At 42.7% G+C, this 18,414-nt stretch overlaps 1 protein-coding gene across 16 annotated transcripts in view; it reads left to right on the top strand.

Annotated features, from left to right (window-relative positions):
- Positions 1–18,414, top strand: part of LOC140185133 (rho GTPase-activating protein 32-like) — a 583,009-nt gene that overhangs the window by 531,598 nt on the left and 32,997 nt on the right. For all 16 annotated transcript variants that reach the window (XM_072238473.1, XM_072238466.1, XM_072238464.1 and 13 more), the window contains 5 exons: positions 6,702–6,846; positions 7,845–7,927; positions 9,166–9,273; positions 9,790–9,935; positions 16,487–16,688. In XM_072238473.1, coding sequence (XP_072094574.1) covers positions 6,702–6,846; positions 7,845–7,927; positions 9,166–9,273; positions 9,790–9,935; positions 16,487–16,688 — 684 coding nt within the window. The remainder of the gene's footprint in view (positions 1–6,701; positions 6,847–7,844; positions 7,928–9,165; positions 9,274–9,789; positions 9,936–16,486; positions 16,689–18,414) is intronic.

Genomic DNA, 18,414 nt, shown 5'->3' with positions numbered 1-18,414 from the left:
GGACTGCAATGTTCTGACAAGAACTGTCCTTTGTTATTCAAATAACAACCCATGGGTAACAAAGGACATTAAGGACATCCTGAACGCGAAAAAGAGGGCGTTTAGAGATGGAAATAGGGAGGAGCTGAGGGCAATACAGAGGGACCTGAAAGCCAGGATCAGGGAGGCTAAAGACAGGTACAGGAGGAAGCTTGAGTGGAAACTCCAGCAGAACAACATGAGAGAGGTCTGGAGGGGGATGAGAGCCATCACTGGGTTCCGGCAAACTAGCAACAGAGGAGCTGAAGGCAGTGTGGACAGGGCCAATGAACTTAACCTGTTCTTTAACAGATTTGACATTGTGGCCCCTGCCCATCCCCCACATGAGCCATCTGTTGTCAGCCCCCAACCAACACATATTCCACTCTCCCCTCTTACCCCTCCTCACAGTCCCCCACCCTGCTCTCATGACTATACCCCTTCCCCACACGAAACCACCATGGTGGGCTTCACAGCTGAAAAGGTGAGAAGGCAGCTGAAACATCTCAACCCAAGCAAGGCTGCAGGACCGGATGGTGTCAGTACCAGGGTGCTCAAAGCCTGTGCCCCTCAGCTATGTGGAGTACTTTGCCATGTATTCAACCTGAGCCTGAGGCTCCGGAAGGTTCCTGTATTGTGGAAGATGTCCTGCCTCGTCCCTGTGCAGAAGATGCCGCGCCCCAGCAGCCTCAATGACTACAGACCGGTGGCATTGACCTCCCACATCATGAAGACCCTGGAGAGACTTGTTCTGGAGCTGCTCCGGCCTATGGTCAGGCCACACTTAGATCCCCTGCAGTTCGCCTACCAGCCCCGACTAGGAGTTGAGGATGCCATCGTCTACCTGCTGAACCGTGTCTACGCCCACCTGGACAAACCAGCGAGCACTGTGAGGGTCATGTTTTTTAACTTCTCCAGTGTGTTCAACACCATCCGCCTTGCTCTGCTGGGGGAGAAGCTGACAGCGATGCAGGTGGATGCTTCCCTGGTATCATGGATTCTTGACTACCCGACTGACAGACCACAGTACGTGTGCTTGCGACACTGTGTGTCCGACAGAGTGATCAGCAGCACTGGGGCTCCACAGGGGACTGTCTTCTCTCCCTTTCACTTCACCATTTACGCCTCGGACTTCAACTACTGCACAGAGTCTTGTCATCTTCAGAAGTTTTCTGATGTTCTGCCATAGTTGGATGCATCAGCAAGGGAGATGAGGCTGAGTACAGGGCTACGGTAGGAAACTTTGTCACATGGTGTGAGCAGAATTATCTGCAGCTTAATGTGAAAAAGACTAAGGAGCTGGTGGTAGACCTGAGGAGAACTCAGGTACCGGTGACCCCTGTTTCCATCCAGGGGGTCAGTGTGGACATGGTGGAGGATTACAAGTACCTGGGGATACGAATTGACAATAAACTGGACTAGTCAAAGAACACTGAGGCTGTCTACAAGAAGGGTCAGAGCCGTCTCTATTTCCTGAGGAGACTGAGGTCCTTTAACATCTGCCGGACGATGCTGAGGATGTTCTACGAGTCTGTGGTGGCCAGTGCTGTCATGTTTGCTGTTGTGTGCTGGGGCAACAGGCTGAGGGTAGCAGACACCAACAGAATCAACAAACTCATTCGTAAGGCCAGTGATGTTGTGGGGATGGAACTGGACTCTCTGACGGTGGTGTCTGAAAAGAGAATGCTGTCCAAGTTGCATGCCATCTTGGACAATATCTCCCATCCACTACATAATGTACTGGGTGGGCATAGGAGTACATTCAGCCAGAGACTCATTCCACCGAGATGCAGCACCGAGCCTCATAGGAATTCATTCCTGCCTGTGGCCATCAAACTTTACAACTCCTCCCTTGGAGGGTCAGACACCCTGAGCCAATAGGCTGGTCCTGGACTTATTTCCTGGCATAATTTACATATTACTATTTAACTATTTGTGGTTTTATCACTATTTATTATTTATGGTGCAACTGTAACAAAAACCAATTTCCCTCGGGATCAATAAAGTATGACTATGACTGTGTTGTGTAAGTAGAAGTAAGACTCAGATTATTTAATTGGAGTGAAACTACAGAATGTGGACGTACAGTGGGATCTGGAACACAAAATTTTAGCCTCTGGGCAGAGCAAATAATTAAGAATGTTTGTCATTACTGTGAGAAGAATGGAGTATAAAAATATGATGCAGTATTATTCTGTTGATAATGCTAAGCACAGTTTTGGTCTGTATTTATGGAGAGATGTGCATACATTGGAGATGATGCAGATGTTCACAGGTTAATTGCTCGGGTGAGAGGGCTGATGTATGAAAGAAGTTTGAACTGGTTACATCTGTAGTTAGTATAGAGGAATGAGAAACTATCTTAGATAGATAGATAGATACTTTATTGATCCCAAAGGAAATTACAGTGTCATAGTGGCATTACAAATGCACAGATATAAATATTACAAGGGAAGTAGAAAGAATCAAAGATAAGTTACTGCAAACAATCTAACAGGAGTGGGTTATCTCTTCACTGGCTATAGGTTGACTCAATATAGAGCCTAATAGCTGAGGGTAAGAATGACCTCGTATCGCGCTTTTTGGAGCAGTGCAGTTAACTTAGTCTATTTCTAAAAGTGCTCCTCTCCTCAGCCAAGATGGCATGCAGAGAGTGAGAAACATTGTCTAGAATTGCCAAGATTTTCTGTAGAGTCCTCTGTTCTATCACAGCCTCCAGTGTGTCCTATAACAGAGCCAGCCTTTCTAATCAGTTTATTGAGCCTGCTGGCATCACCAGTGTTGATGCCATTGCCCCAGCACACCACCACATAGAAAATTGTACTGGTGACAACAGACTGGTAGAACATGTAAAGGAGTGGCCTGCATACTCCAAAGGACCTTGGTCTCCTCAGAAAGTAGAGGCAACTCTGGCTCTCTGTGTTGGTGCTCCACTCAAGTCCGTCAATAGTAACAAGGAGCTTAGTCTTTCTAAAGTCCATCACCATCTCCTTTGCCTTACTGATATTGAGCGACAGATGATTCAGTTTGCACCATTTGATGAAGTCCTCCACCAGGGCCCTGTATTCATCCTCCCTTATACACCCAACAACTGCTGAGTCATCGGAGAATTTCTGCAAATGACATGATTCAATATTGTATCTAAAGTCTGAGGTATACAGGGTAAACAAGAAGGGAGTCAAGTGGGGCTCCAGTGTTGCTTATAGCCATGTCTCTCACACAGTTCTGAAGTTATACATACTGTGGTCTGCTAGTCGGGTAGTCCATTAACCAGGATACAATGGAAGTGCCAGTCTGCACTGAATGGAGCTTCTCCCCCAGCAGTGAGAGCTGTATGGTATTGAAGACACTAGAGAAATCAAAAAACATGATCCTCACAGTGCTGTCCTGCTTATCCAAATGGGAGTCGGCTCTGTTTAGCAGGTAGATCACAACATTGTCGACTCCAATGTGCTCCTGGTGGGCAATCTTAATGAAAGTTATAATATTTTGAGGAGGATTGACAGGGTAGATGCTGAGAGAATGCTTATTCTCCTATGGGATTCTACAGAGGCTTCAGAATAAGGGGTAACTCATTTCAAGTAGAGGAGAGGAGTTACTTCTCAGGTTTGTGAATCTCTGGAGTTCTCTACCCCAAAGAGCAGTCGAGGTAGACACTGAATACATTCAAAACTATGATAGGCAGAGACAGGTCCTGATAGAGAGTCAATGCATACATGGAAAGTGAACAACTGGTGTAGATTTCAATCATGGATCATCTTTGTTTTTACTGAAAAACTTGAGGAATTAAACTGTGCCCATCCTGCTCCTTTAACATATGTTCTTATGGAACTTATTAGGAACTAGCTTATGTCAAATTTAATATAGTTTGGTGAGGTAGAGAATTAATAATTTCATCAGACAACACCTCTGGGGAATCACAGGTTTAAAAAATCTGCAAATAGTCGGATGCAAGCAACATGTGAGAATGAGGAATTCAAATAAGTTAGAATCGGCTAGAGATGGTTTTGGAGACATTTGACCCAGAGCCAAGGTATTTCCTGGATGTGTTGGCTTACCACCTGGATTTTGAAAGAGGTAGCTACAGATAGGGAAGATTCTTAGGTTTGATGGAAAATATTTGAAAAAGTTTAACGGTATGTACTGTAGCCTAAGCTCTTCTGCCACCTGGAAATTAATATACAGTGGCATGCAAAAGTTTGGGCACCCCTGGTCAAAATTTCTGTTACTGTGAATAGTTAAGTGAGTAGAAGATGAACTGATCTCCAAAAGTCATAAAGTTAAAGATGAAACATTCTTTCAACATTTCAAGCAAGATTAGTGTATTATTTTTGTTTTGTACAATTTTAGAGTGGGGGAAAAAAGGAAAGGAGCACAATGCAAAAGTTTGGGCACCCCAAGAAATTTGAGCTCTCAGATAACTTTTACCAAGGTCTCATACCTTAATTCGCTTGTTAGGGCTATGGCTTGTTCACAGTCATTATTAGGAAAGGCCAGGTGATGCAAATTTCAAAGCTTTATAAATACCCTGTCTCCTCAAACCTTGTCCCAACAATCAGCAGCCATGGGCTCTTCTAACCAGCTGCCTAGCACTCTGAAAATTAAAGTAAGTGATGCCCATAAAGCAGGAGAAGGCTATAAGAAGATAAAGCGTTTTCAGGTAGCCGTTTCCTCAGTTGGTAATGTAATTAAGAAATAGCTGTTAACAGGAACGGTGGAGGTCAAGTTGAGGTCTGGAAGACCAAGAAAACTTTCCAAGAGAACTGCTCGTAGGATTGCTAGAAAGGCAAATCAAAACCCCCGTTTGACTGCAAAAGACCTTCAGGAAGATTTGGCAGACTCTGGAGTGGTGGTGCACTGTTCTACTTTGCAGCGACACATGCACAAATATGACCTTCATGGAAGAGTCATCAGAAGAAAACCTTTCCTGCGTCCTCATCACAAAATTCAGCATCAGAAGTTTGCAGAGGAACATCTAAACAAGCCTGATGCATTTTGGAAACAAGTCCTGTGGACTGATGAAGTTAAAATAGAACTTTTCGGCTCCAATGAGCAAAAGTATGTTTGGAGAAAAAAGGGTGCAGAATTTCATGAAAAGAACACCTCTCCAACTGTTAAGCACAGGGGTGGATCAATCATGCTTTGGGCTTGTGTTGCAGCCAGTGGCATGGGGAACATTTCACTGGTAGAAGGAAGAATGAATTCAATTAAATACCAGCAAATTCTGGAAGCAAACATCACACCGTCTGTAAAAAAGCCGAAGATGAAAAGAGGATGGCTTCTACAACAGGATAATGATCCCAAGCACACCTCAAAATCCACAATGGACTACCTCAAGAGGCGCAAGCTGAAAGTTTTGCCATGGTCCTCACAGTCCCCTGACCTAAACATCATCGGGAATCTGTGGATAGACCTCAAAAGAGCAGTGCATGCAAGACGGCCCAAGAATCTCACAGAACTAGAAGGCTTTTGCAAGGAGGAATGGGCGAAAATCCCCCAAACAAGAATTGAAAGACTTAGCTGGCTACAGAAAGTGTTTACAAGCTGTGATACTTGCCAAAGGGGGTGTTACTAAGTACTGACCATGCAGGGTGCCCAAACTTCTGCATCGGGCTCTTTTCCTTTTTTGTTATTTTGAAATTGTAAAAGATGGAAATAAAAAAGTTTTCTTGCTTAAAGTATTAAAGAAATGTGTCATCTCAAACTTTATGCCTTTTGGAAATCAGGTCATCTTTTATTCACAGTAACGGCAATTTTGATCAGGGGTGTCCAAACTTTTGAGTGCCACTGTACCTGCTGAGCTGTAATTTACCACTTCTAATAAAAGGTCAGTATTAACTTGTCCAAAATTCTGACTGGTTTGTTCTCAACTTGGCCACAATTTTTTGAAGTTCACCTTGGTCTTGTAAATTAATTTGTCAGTTGAGCAAACCCAAGCAAAATGCTGCAGGTATCAGTGCTTGGGTCTCAGCCACTTACAATTTATTTCAGTGATGTTTTTGAAGGAACTGAGTGAAATATATCCATGCTGTCAGACAGTAAAAATCTGCATGAGAAGATAAATACTGAGGAAGTAAAATCTTGGAATAAGATGTGGACAGATCAGGGAATTAAACGGGGTCAGGATACATAGAATATCATGTGGAGAAATTCTAAATCACCATTTGACTAGGAAGAAATAGGAGTACAGATAACTAATGAAATAGTAAGTAGGTGGAGAATCGTTTTCAAACATGTTTGGATGTCCTTGTACATGTCATAAGAAATAATATGTATGAAATTAAGAGAACAAATGCGATACGTATACTTCATGATGAAAGTATTGGACTTTATGGGTAAAGAAGTCCCACTGCAGTTAATTGGAGTTTTGGTATGACTGCACCTGGACTATATACTATTTTGATCTCTTTATCTAAGAAAAAAATGTATTTTTCAGAGGAAATGTAGCAAAGAGTTACTAAGTATATATCCCAAGGATTCAGAGATTGTCTGCTAGGGAAAAAGAGACGCTATGCACTGAAGTGCTTGGCGTATGTAATTACCAATGACTACCTGAGGCACATCATCACTGCTACAACCGTGGCAGAGTTCAGTGTTGAAGGAAGATCAAGTGAAGTATGACTGTTTATCATCCCTCTGCCTGAGCTTCCTCACTAGATACTTTTTTTGGACTTCTCTTTAAGGCACGAATTTGACTCCGAGCAGATTCCTGAGCTGACAAAGGATCTCTACCTCCAGGATATCCATTGTGTTGGGTCCCTGTGCAAACTCTACTTCAGAGAGCTACCTAACCCACTGCTGACCTACCAATTATATGAGAAGTTTTCAGTAAGTACTTTCACAATGAGAATGGTGGAAGCAACATTCAGAGGTTAATGGTTGTATAATTTAATTGGCAATGATTTTATGCCTCTCCATAGCACGACAGTCAGACCATCATTGGCCCAGTGTGGGCCTGGCTGATGATTTGTACTTTCTTTGTTCAGAGAAACTGCCTCACTGCAGGCTTGCTGGACATATTTTGCTTTTCCTCTGTGGCCATCACTTTTATGCTGTCATACTCCGTCTCAAATCCAAACCAAGGGTGCTAACCACTAGTTGAATCTTACTAATACCTGTGTGATTTCAGACATCTATGACATTAGCAGTGGAATACTCATGCTCTGGCCAGCATTTACCACATAACCAACATTACATCAGACAGATCATTCATCTGTGTGTTTACGCAAGAGACACTGAGCAGAAATTATTATTTCTCAGTGGATGAAATATCCTTGGTAATTGTATATGTCATAGACAGCACAGCAAGTAGAATGAAGTTGATTCAATTGATTTCATTATACAGTTCAAGTGTAAAAAGTAAAATAGATTGCACTTCCCTGAACTAATAGATATTGTGAGCAGATGGTGCAGCCAGTGAATGAGAATGCCTCAAAGGTCTGGAGGAGCATTGACACCCAACAGTGCATCTCAGGCATGGACCAAAAACACCACAAAGCACAGGAAAATAGCCACAACCCCCGCCACAGCAATCATTGAAATGCAAAGTACTCTTCCATTTGTCTCTTCAGTTAATTTTCTGACCTGGTTTCAAATTTGTAGCAACTTCTGGTGTTTGCACTCATTCACTTGTGTGCAAAGGAACAAATAAACACACATATACAGTGTAATACATGGAAACAATGTAAAACTCTATCCCCTTAGCCTTTACTCTCACCCACACTGTAATTCCTGATGAGGAGGGAGGGACAGTTCATTAGCGTTGGGGAGAGCTATCTGCTTTGTTCCATGACTACCTATTTCATTTGACCATTTGTGTCCTGCAGGATTCTGTATCAGTGGCTTCTGATGAGGATCGCTTGGTTAAAATTTATGATGTCATCCAGCAGTTGCCCCCTCCTCATTACAGGTATGTGTATATAGACTGATGAACGCTTTGAACACTCCAGTGTATTTCAGAATTAGAATCAGGTTTAATAGCACCAGCATATGTCGAGAAATTTGTTAACTTTGCGGCAGCAGTACAATGTAATGCATGATAAATAGAGAGAAAAAAAACACGAATTATAGTGTGTGTGTGTATATATATATATATATATATATATATGTGTGTGTGTGTTAAAATAAGTAGTGCAAAAGCAGAAGTAAAAAAATAGTGAGGTAGTGTTCACGGTTCAATGTCCATTTAGAAATCAGATGGCAAGGGAGAAGTTGTTGTTCCTGAATCACTGAGTGTGTGCCTTTAAACTCCTGTACCTCCTTCCTGATGGTAACAATGAGAAGAGGGCATGTCCTGGGCGGTGGGGGTCCTTAAAGGCGCTGCTCCTTGAAGATGTCTTGGATACTACAGAGACTATTACCCATGATGGAGCTGACTTAATTTTACAACTCTGCAGCTTACTTCGATCCTGTGCAGTAGCGCCCCCCCCCCCCCAATACCATACCAAACGATGATGCAGCCAGTCAGAATGCTCCCCATGGTAAATCTATAGACGTTTTTGAATGTTTTAGGTGATGAACCAAATTTCCCCAACTCTTGTATGTCTGTTCTATTTGATCATTCTTCTGTTTTGGGAAATATGAAGGAAGTTGAATTTCAAATGGATTAAAATCTCTGTGTTCCTTTTTAAAGTGGGAGTAGTATCTCTGTAATTTCTGGTACAGAAAATACAGTTGCAGCACACAAATGGAGAAAGTTAACTGCTGTGACACGGGTAGGTTTGGGCGTTGGGTCTGCTTTTCTAGCCAGCTGTGACCCTGTGTGAGTTACACAACTATCTCTGCCACATCAAAATTCTACAGTGTTCCTTGGATCTGCTCACTTGGGACACTGTTGCACGCAATTTCTATTCACGACAGTTGACATGAGTTGTGTACCAGCCTCCTCTTGGACAGTGGTTTGTGCATAGTGTACTACTTCCCTCACCTCCACGGCAACCCTTTGTCACTTATTTCCAAGTTGTAAACAGACTTGCATTAACATCACTGGATTAACGCACATCACTCCTGTAACTTTTCTACATGTTTTCAGTTGGCTGCCTTAGCAATATTAGGATGAAATGCTACTGTTGTACATGTGAAATTTCAGCTTTTTTCCCATGTAGATACTGTGATAAAACTTAAATAACCTGTTTTATTGGTGTCCAGGACTCTCGAATTTCTGATGAGGCATTTGGCTCAGTTGGCAACCTACAGTTACATCACTAACATGCACACCAAGAACCTGGCTATTGTCTGGGCTCCAAACCTTCTGAGGTAAGATCAAATATACGGATAATCTCAAGAGGCACATTGTACAGAAGTTGCGGTGCTACTACTGCTCTGTACCGAAACTGACTGCTATGATCACCATGCCAGTTGTTGCCAACACCAGATGATAACCTTTGTGACAGATAGAGCTATAACAGGGTAGTGAAGCTCATCCAGAAGCATATGGAGGTTAGCACAAGATTACTGATGAAGTTATCTTTACACATACAGTATTTAAAGCAAGTGATGAGTTGAAGTGACTCCCTTTCATTTCTTAACTGTGTGCTGCCAACTAGTGATGTTATCTATAAATGTAATGTTGTTATCATATGCAAAGTGACAAAAGTCACAACTGGATTATTGGGAGTAAATGGCTGGGATCTCTGTTTAGAAGTAGTGTGGTGGAGGATGGAGTTTCTGCTGTTGGTTCACTTGCAGTCATATTCACACCCACTCACTCATTGTTACTGAGACCATCAGTTTATCTCCCTTTGTAACTGTTCCTGATTTGACTCTTCCCAGGTCTCGGCAGATCGAATCGGCTTGCTTTAGTGGCACTGCTGCCTTCATGGAGGTTCGGATTCAGTCTGTGGTTGTCGAGTTCATTCTCAATCATGTGGATGTCCTATTCAGCTCCAAGCTTAGCTCTGTAATCCGGGAGGGAGCAGGTACGTTTCAGTCCACACCCCCATACCATTGAGTGAGTCCATACGTTGTCAAACTACTGTGAGCACACAAGCACTTTTGGACATCGTACTTCAGTTCGATGCATTGTGCTAGGAGATGTTGCAGCATAAATTTGTGGAGTAATAGAGTTAAATTACAGAATGGTAGGTGATCCTTGAGTTAAGTGCTGCAGTTGATCTGATCAACATTTTCAAGATGGGGGAGTGTTTTTTGGTGCTTGGAGTGATGAGGACTTTGGAAGCAGTTTAAATTAGAACCAGGATTGTTAAAGGTACAGTTTAGGAATATTTCACATTCAAAGGATGCTAGAAGTTTGGAACTCTTTGGAAAACGATAATTGGTGCTCGGTTGGTGTTTAATTCTAATCTGAATTTGATACATCTTTGACCAACAAAAGTCATAGAGTCATACTGCACTTCAGCCTTGCTCACTAAGATTCTCATCTAAGCTAGTCCCATTTGCCTGTGTTTAGTCTATATCCCTCTAATTCCCCTCAGGTTACTATTAAATCTCTCTCTTCTCATCTTGTAACTATTTCCTGCAGTTCTTGATTCCCCTACTCTGGGGCAAAGACTGTGTGTATTCACCCTATCTATGCTCCTCATGATTTTATACACCTACTCCTATATCTTATGGTCTGACAATCTCTCATTCTCCCATGCTCAATAAAAAGTTCCAACCTGCCCAACCCCTCTCCGTAACTCAATCCCTCAAGTCCCTGTAACATCTCCATAAATCTCCTCTGCACTTTTTCCAGGTGACCAAAACTGAATACGATATTCCAAACGTGTCCTCACCAACATCTTGTGTAACTATCCAGATGAAGGTCTTGATTTGAAAAATTGACTATCCATTTCCTTCCACAATGCTGCCTGATCCACTGAATTCATCCAATAGCCCATTATTTGCTTTCTAAAGATCCCCACCCCTCACCCACCCCTCTCCTCTCTTCCACCCCTCCTTTCTTCCACCCCTCCTTTCTTCCACCCCCCCTTTCTTCCACCCCCCCTTCCACCTCCCCTCTCTTCCACCTTGCTCCCACCCCTCCCCCGCCAACACACACAGCTGAGCGGATACATTTTTCACACTGACAGCTTGTTCCAAACATTCATTGTGCTGAGGTGATGGGTGCAGATACAAGTGCAACATTTAAAAAGCACTTGCACTTGGATAGAAAGGGTGTAGAGGGATGTGGCCAAATGGGATAGGTGTTGTTCGGTAATAATAAGGAGAGCTGAATGGTACTATCTCTGCTGTATAATTTTATGATTCTGTGACTGTCCATGAATGAGAGGTTATTAGATCAGACTATCTGGGAGTGAGTGGCCAAGAGATCAGCTCTTTGGGTGTAAGGTGCTAGGAGAAGAAGGTAGAACATAAGAAATAGTTTGAGACAATCAGACTATGTTACACTCTCAGTTTTGCTCTGCTGTTGTGGCTGACTCGACCTTTGGTTCTAGCTCCATTTTTTTAATGCAATGAATTGCCACCTTGTTCAAAAAAAATGTATCTGAAGCTGTACTGAATGGGGAAAATTTCAAATATTTAAATTTGAGAGGAAATTCCTCCACATCAGTCCTCAGTGCTCAACCTCTTCTCCTGAAAACTTGTCCCCATATTCTTGAATCTCTCAAATATCCTCTTGGCAATTGCTCCTCAGAATCTTTCATTTTCCAATGAGATCAGGTCTTATTTTTAAGAAGAGTAAAAGCTTAACCTTTGAGGGTCACCTCTTCATCCCAGGAATTAATCTCATGATTTTCTACTCTGTCACCTCTCTGTCAAGTGTGTATTCTCCTTGGACAGGGAGATCTAACGAGTGTTTAGCCCTCCATCATTGGTGCAGAAAAGGCCAACCTTCCATTTGCTTTACAAATTACTTCCTGCACTTGAATATTAACTTCATGTAACCCCGATTCCTTCTGAGCACCGACATTAAACACTTTCACACAGTTTATCTCATTCTCTGTTCTGCTTTTGTTCCTGTCATAATGAATAACCTCACATTTGCATGCTGTCTTTTTGTTCATTCATTTAACATCTGAATTGTTTTCCTAACAGCAATGACTTTATACTCTGTCCTCATAATTTATATGCCACCTATTTTTGGATAGCCAATGCACTGCACAAGTTCCAAGTTGCCAGCTTGAAAAAGAGGCATTTATCCGTCTGTCTTGTTTTCTGTTCATTAACCCATCCTTTTGTCCAAATTTGTGTATTGCCATTACCATAAGCAGAGAAAATTTGTATCAAGATCTTCTTGTAAGGTAACCTTTGTGTCCTATTGAAAAGCGTTTTGGAAATTGAAATGCAGTCCAGCCACTGGTAACTGTAATTATATCGTCAAATAGCTACAATTATATCTTAAAAGAAATTTGTTGAACACAATTACCTTTTAATTGCTCTATTATCACTGCCTTATCAACACCCTTCAGCATTTTCCTGACAACTGATAGGCCGGTAGTTAATTCTGTACCTCCATTCTTGATTAGATTTGTTATGTTTGCAGCATTCCAATCTACTGGAAGCACTCTAGGTTCTAACATTGTACCTTTTAAACTAATTTCCCAATGTACTTTAGCCATTGTATGTCGAAGTAATTCTCTTCAATTTATTTTAAGACTTAACGTTTGTTGCCCTCTACCTGAAATTTCATTATGACCTAAGTAAAGCGTGTTCCCACATTGAGTACACAATTATTGTTCAAGGAAATTACCTTGGATGCATTTCACGAATTCTTCCTTTAGAATATCTTTACCATCTAGGTTACCTAAGTTTAGATGAAAACAAATTTGCCACTGTACCATGAGTTACAAAGTACTTTATTTTTTGGTCGAATAACTACAGTTAAGGAGCCCACCTGCACTCTTGTCTTGCCTCTTCTTTTTAACTCCATCTGATTCTACTTGTTGGTTTCTGGGCTAACATCCTTTCTCCATTTTGTCCTAAAATCATCCTTCATTATACAAGCTACCCTTTTACCCTTATACTTCCCACCCTTTTCTATTTCACTCTTCTTTCTGGTCAAGGCCCTGTTCCTAACTTTCAGAATCAGGTTTATTTTTATCATCGGCATGTGACGTGAAATTTGTTAACTTAGCAGCAGCGGTTCAATGCAATACATAATATAGAATAGAAAAAAATAATTATTAAAATAAATAGTATTAGTAAGTAAATCAATTACAGTGTACGTATATTGAATAGATTTTAAAAAGTGCAAAAAGAAATAAATACTGTATATTTTAAAAAAGTGAGGTAGTGTCCAAGGGTTCAATGTCCATTTAGGAATCGGATGGCAGAAGGGAAGAAGCTGTTCTTGAATCGCTGAGTGTGTGCCTTCAGGCTTCTGTACCTCCTACCTGATGGTAACAGTGAGAAAAGGGCATGCCCTGGGTGCTGGGGGTCCTTAATTAATGGACGCTGTCTTTCTGAGACACCGCTCCCTGAAGATGTCCTGGGATGGAGGAGCTGACTAGATTTACAACCCTCTGCAGCTTCTTTTGGTCCTATGCGGTAGCCCCCCCCCCCCACCCATACCAGACAGTGATGCAGCCTGTCAGAATGCTCTCCACAGTACATCTATAGAAATTTTTGAGTGTATTTGTTGACATGCCAAATCTCTTCAAATTCCTAATGAAGTATAGCCGCTGTCTTGCCTTCTTTATAACTGCATCGATATGTTGGGACCAGGTTAGATCCTCAGAGATCTTGACATCCAGGAACTTGAAACTGCTCACTCTCTCCACTCCTGATCCCTCTATGATGGTTGGTATGTGTTCCTTTGCCTTACCCTTCCCAAAGTCCACAATCAGCTCTTTGGTCTTACTGACGTTAGTGCCAGGCTGTTGCTGTGGCACCGTTCCACTAGTTAGCATATCTCACCCCTGTACGCCCTCTCGTCATCATCAGCAAATTTATAGATGGTACTTGAGCTATGCCTAACCACACAGCCATGTGTATACAGAGAGTACAGCAGTGGGCTAAGCACACACCCCTGAGGTGCGCCAGTGTTGATCATCAGCAAGGAGGAGATGTTATCGCCAATCCACACAGATTGTGGTCTTCTGGTTTGGAAGTCAAGGATCCAATTGCAGAGGGAGGTACAGAGGCCCAGGTTCTGCAACTTCTCAATCAGGATTGTGGGAATGGTGGTATTAAATGCTGAGCTATAGTCGATGAACAACATCCTGACATGGGTATTTGTGTTATCCAGGTGGTCTAAAGCCGTGTGGAGAGTCATTGAGATTGCGTCTGCTGTTGACCTATTGTGGCAATAGGCCAATTAGGTCCAGGTCCTTGCTGAGACAGGAATTCAGTCTTGTCATGACCAACCTCTCAAAGCATTTCATCACTGTCGATGTGAGTGCTTCCGTGCGATAGTCATTAAGGCAGCTCTCATTATTCTTCTTAGGCACTGGTATAATTGTTGCCTTTTCGAGGCAAGTGGGAACTTCTGCCCGTAGCAGTGAGAGGTTGAAAATATCCTTGAATTCTCCCACCAGTTGGTTGGCACAGGTTTTCAGAGCCTTACCAGGTACTCCATCAGGACCTTCCGCCTTGCGAGGGTTCACTCTCTTTAAACACAGTCTAACATCAGCCTCTGAGACAGAGATCACAGGGTCATCAGGTGCAGCAGGGATCTTCACAGCTGTAGTTGTGTTCTCCCTTTCAAAGCGTGCATCGAAGGCGTTGAGTTCATCTAGTAGTGAAGCATCGCTGCCATTCATACTATTGGGTAGGTAAAAAGGACAACACTTAACTGCTAGATATTCCTGGTCTGGTGAGCAGAAGTGGGACAGCACTAATATATTTGTGCACCAAGAAGAGTTGATCATGAGGCATACTCCTCCACCTCTGCTTTTGAGAGACTCTATAGACCTATCCTGACGGTGTATAGTAAACCCATTGATCTGAATCGCTGCATCCGGTACGGAAGGGGTTAACCAGGATTCCGTGAAACGAAGGACACACGTGGTCCTAATGAACCTCTGATTCAGCACCCTGGCTCTGAGATCATCGATTTTATTCATCAGAGACTGCACGTTTGCCAGCAAGATGGTCGGTATAGGGAGTTTAAAACCCTGTTTCCTTAAACGCACTTGTAACCCCGCTCTGCACCCGTGCTTCCTCCGAGGTAGCCTACGTGGGTGCTTCCGACCACTATCAGTGTGTTTCCATTAGCTTTAAGCAGCAATAGTTCATTTAAGTGCATTAAGGCATCTTTGACTGTACTGACCTTGGAAGCAGTTGTGCTTTTTAGCTGTATCAGGCTGAAATGGGAATATTTAATCGTATCCATTGAGAGTACTGCTGCTACTCGAGTCACGCCTAGGTGCCCCGGAAGACAGAGAACTTTAATCATTCTGGAATCAATTCTCAGTGTGGACTTGAAGATAAAACATACTTCGTGCTTGCAGTTAATGTCTTCGTACAAATATTTTGAGTATTCAGATTAAGAGCACTTTTTGTCATGTTACTGTTGGATTCTGATGCATAAAACTTGTTGCTTACGATCGATTTATTAAGTGTTCCAGTTGAGGTGACATTTCACTTGTAAGTCTTTCAGAGTCATCTATTGTATCTAGTGCTCCTGGTAAGGCCTCCTCTACATCAATAAGACCCGATGCAGATTGGGGGACCACTTTGTCGAGCATCTTTTCTCTGTCCACTCCAAAGGCAGGTTCTCCCATTTCCATTCTACTTCCAATTCCAAACTTGTCTGTCCTTGACTGCCATAATGAGGGCCAACTCAGGTTGGAGAAGCAACTCTTCATATTCTGTTTGGGTAACCCGATGGCATGAACATTGATTTTTCTAACTTCTGCTAGTCATCTCTCTCTGTCTGTCTGTCTCTCTGTTTCTGTGTCTCTTTGTCTGCGTCTGTGTGTGTCTGTCTCTGTCTCTCTCTCTCTCTCTCTCCCTCCCTCCCTCCCTCCCTCCCTCCCTCTCTCTCTCTCACTCACTTGCACTCTCGCTCTCTCTCTCTTTCTCCATTCTGGTTACCTCTCACCCCTTCTTCTCCCCTGCCTTCATGACCTATCCATCATCTCCCTTTAGTTCCCTACCTACTTTCCTTTATTCTATGGTCCACTATGATCTCCTATTAGATTCCTTCTTCTTCAACCCTTTACCTCTTCCATCTATCACCTCCTACCCTCTCCCACCAATGCACCTTCCCCTATCACCTACTAGCTTCTACTCCTCACCCTCCTCACACCTTCATATTTTGACTTCTGCCCACTTCCTTTGCAGTCTTAATAAAGGGTCTTGGCCCGAAATGTTGACTGTTTGTTCACCTCTGTAGATGCTGTCTGACCTGCTGAGTACCTCCAGCATTTTGTGTGTATTGCTCAAGATATTCCAAAATTATTTCCCTCATATTTTTAAGTCAGTTGATTAATACCAGTTTATCACTGAAATATAACTTCTAGTGAGCCCTTTGAAAACTGTCTATTGCCATGTTGCTTGTCAAAGATGTCTGTTCCAGGTAATTTTTCCTTTTTCTTATCAGTTCCTTTGCTTTGCTTCGCAGGACATATATCTTTGTCTCGGCCCAAGTCCTTGCTGGTGTCATCCCCTTCCACAAAACTGCTGACTTTGGAGGAAGCCCAGGCTCGAACTCAGGTACAAATCAGCTCCCCTCTCACTTCAGACAGCAAGTACATCGAGGTCGGTGAAGGGCCTGCAGCATTACAGGGACGCTTCCATACGGTCATTGACTTCCCAATTGACAGGTAAGTGGAATCATCACCATCTGAAATGTTTTCATTGCCAAAGTAGTTTAGAAATGTACATGGCATTAATCTGTGATGGTAACACTCCGGGAAGCATTTCTGATTGCTCGCTCCCTCTCCCCACCACCCTCCCATTTCTGAAGCAAAGGGGAAGAGTTGTGATGGAGATTGGTGGTATGGAGAAGTCGTTCTTCACAAAACTGGCCTCATATCCCTTCAACTGCCTTGTTTCCTGTCAGTTACCCTCAAAACAGGTCCAAATATTTGTTGCCAATCTGATTACAATGATTCAATTGCCATTCTAGTTTTCAGGACCATTCTGTAGCATTTGGTAAAGTAATTGCTCTGACAGCTGTCACAGTTTTCAAAGTTAAGGGTGTCGGAATGCACAAATTTAGATGCTGCTGGAAATACTCATCAGGCCAGGATATAGTATGAAAGAAAGAGCCACCATTTCAGGACAATGACTTTCCTTCAGAAAGATCTGACTTACTTATTATGAAACAGGAGGAGGCCATTTGGCCCATCAAATCCATGGACCTTCCCAATTGTTGACTATTTGTCAATGGAACTAGGTTAGGAAACTCACTAGGCAACTTTTAATTAATCAGAGCTCACACTTTATTGTCTCTGCACAAACAACCAAGTCACTATGTTAACCCCAGGCCAAAAACTTAAGACATGAATTCCACTGTTCCCATTGTACCTATTCTCATGTGGATCACTTTTCCGATTTATAACACTGAAATAGGGGATCTCCATTGGCCAGACGATCAATCCTTTCTTTTCCCAGCCCCTGGCATGGGGCTTCTTTGCGATTATGATTCTCTGGAAAAAGTTATTGCTGATAGCGCAATCGAAATGTCCACTTTTGTATTCATTCTTTATCAATTCAAATATTGCCTTTCAATGTTTTTGACTATATATCACCTGCTTGACCTTTAACACCTTTTTATTGGCTCCGATCCAGAGGTAACACCTTGTAACTTATGGCTCTTTGTTCTCTTCAGTAGCCAGCTCAAATTACTCCAGGCAGGCACAGACCCTAACATTCACAAACCTGCATGTTATATTATATCAAAGAACACGTCACAAATAACTTCTTCTTTAGAAATGATCTCTAGTCCAGCAAATTACCTGAAACATCATTGTGTCTACTTAGCAACGCAACTTCACAGACATCCCACCCTGCAAAAACTCATTTCAGGGAGGTAGCACCATCAATTTGCGGGAGACTCCTGGAACTTCCAGGAGAGGTGGGATATCTGCAATAGAGTAGCTCCTTAGCAGCTAGCCAGCTAGTTTAAATAACGTTAGCTATGCTAATGAATGAATGACACCTGTTAATCTCACCTCAACATGTCTTTTACAGTCTTAACCCACCATGGGCAATAGAAAAGTCACTGTTGCAAACAGTGCGGCGAGCAACACTGTCATTATTTTGACCCCTATTAGGCAGGGGTACACTTTAGTGTAGTCTGAGGTGACGTACGTTTTATATTTTTTTTTGGAACACTCTGCCACGGTGCACGCTCGCGCTCTGTCTCTCATGGTCGCTCTCGTGCTCTCTCTCTCTCTCTCTCTCTCTCTCTCTCTCTCTCTCTCTCTCTCGTGGTTGCGTGCGTTCTCTCTCTGTCTGCCTGTCTCTCTCTCTGTCTGTCTGTCTCTCTCTCTCGGTCTCACTTGCTCGCTTTCTCTCTCAAAAAAATTGATTTCCGGGACATTT

Source organism: Mobula birostris, chromosome 20, assembly GCF_030028105.1.
Source record: "Mobula birostris isolate sMobBir1 chromosome 20, sMobBir1.hap1, whole genome shotgun sequence".
NCBI classification, from domain to species: Eukaryota; Metazoa; Chordata; class Chondrichthyes; order Myliobatiformes; family Myliobatidae; genus Mobula; species Mobula birostris.
The sequence above is the reverse complement of the archived record's forward strand: the minus strand, read 5'-3'. Positions and strand labels throughout refer to the sequence as shown.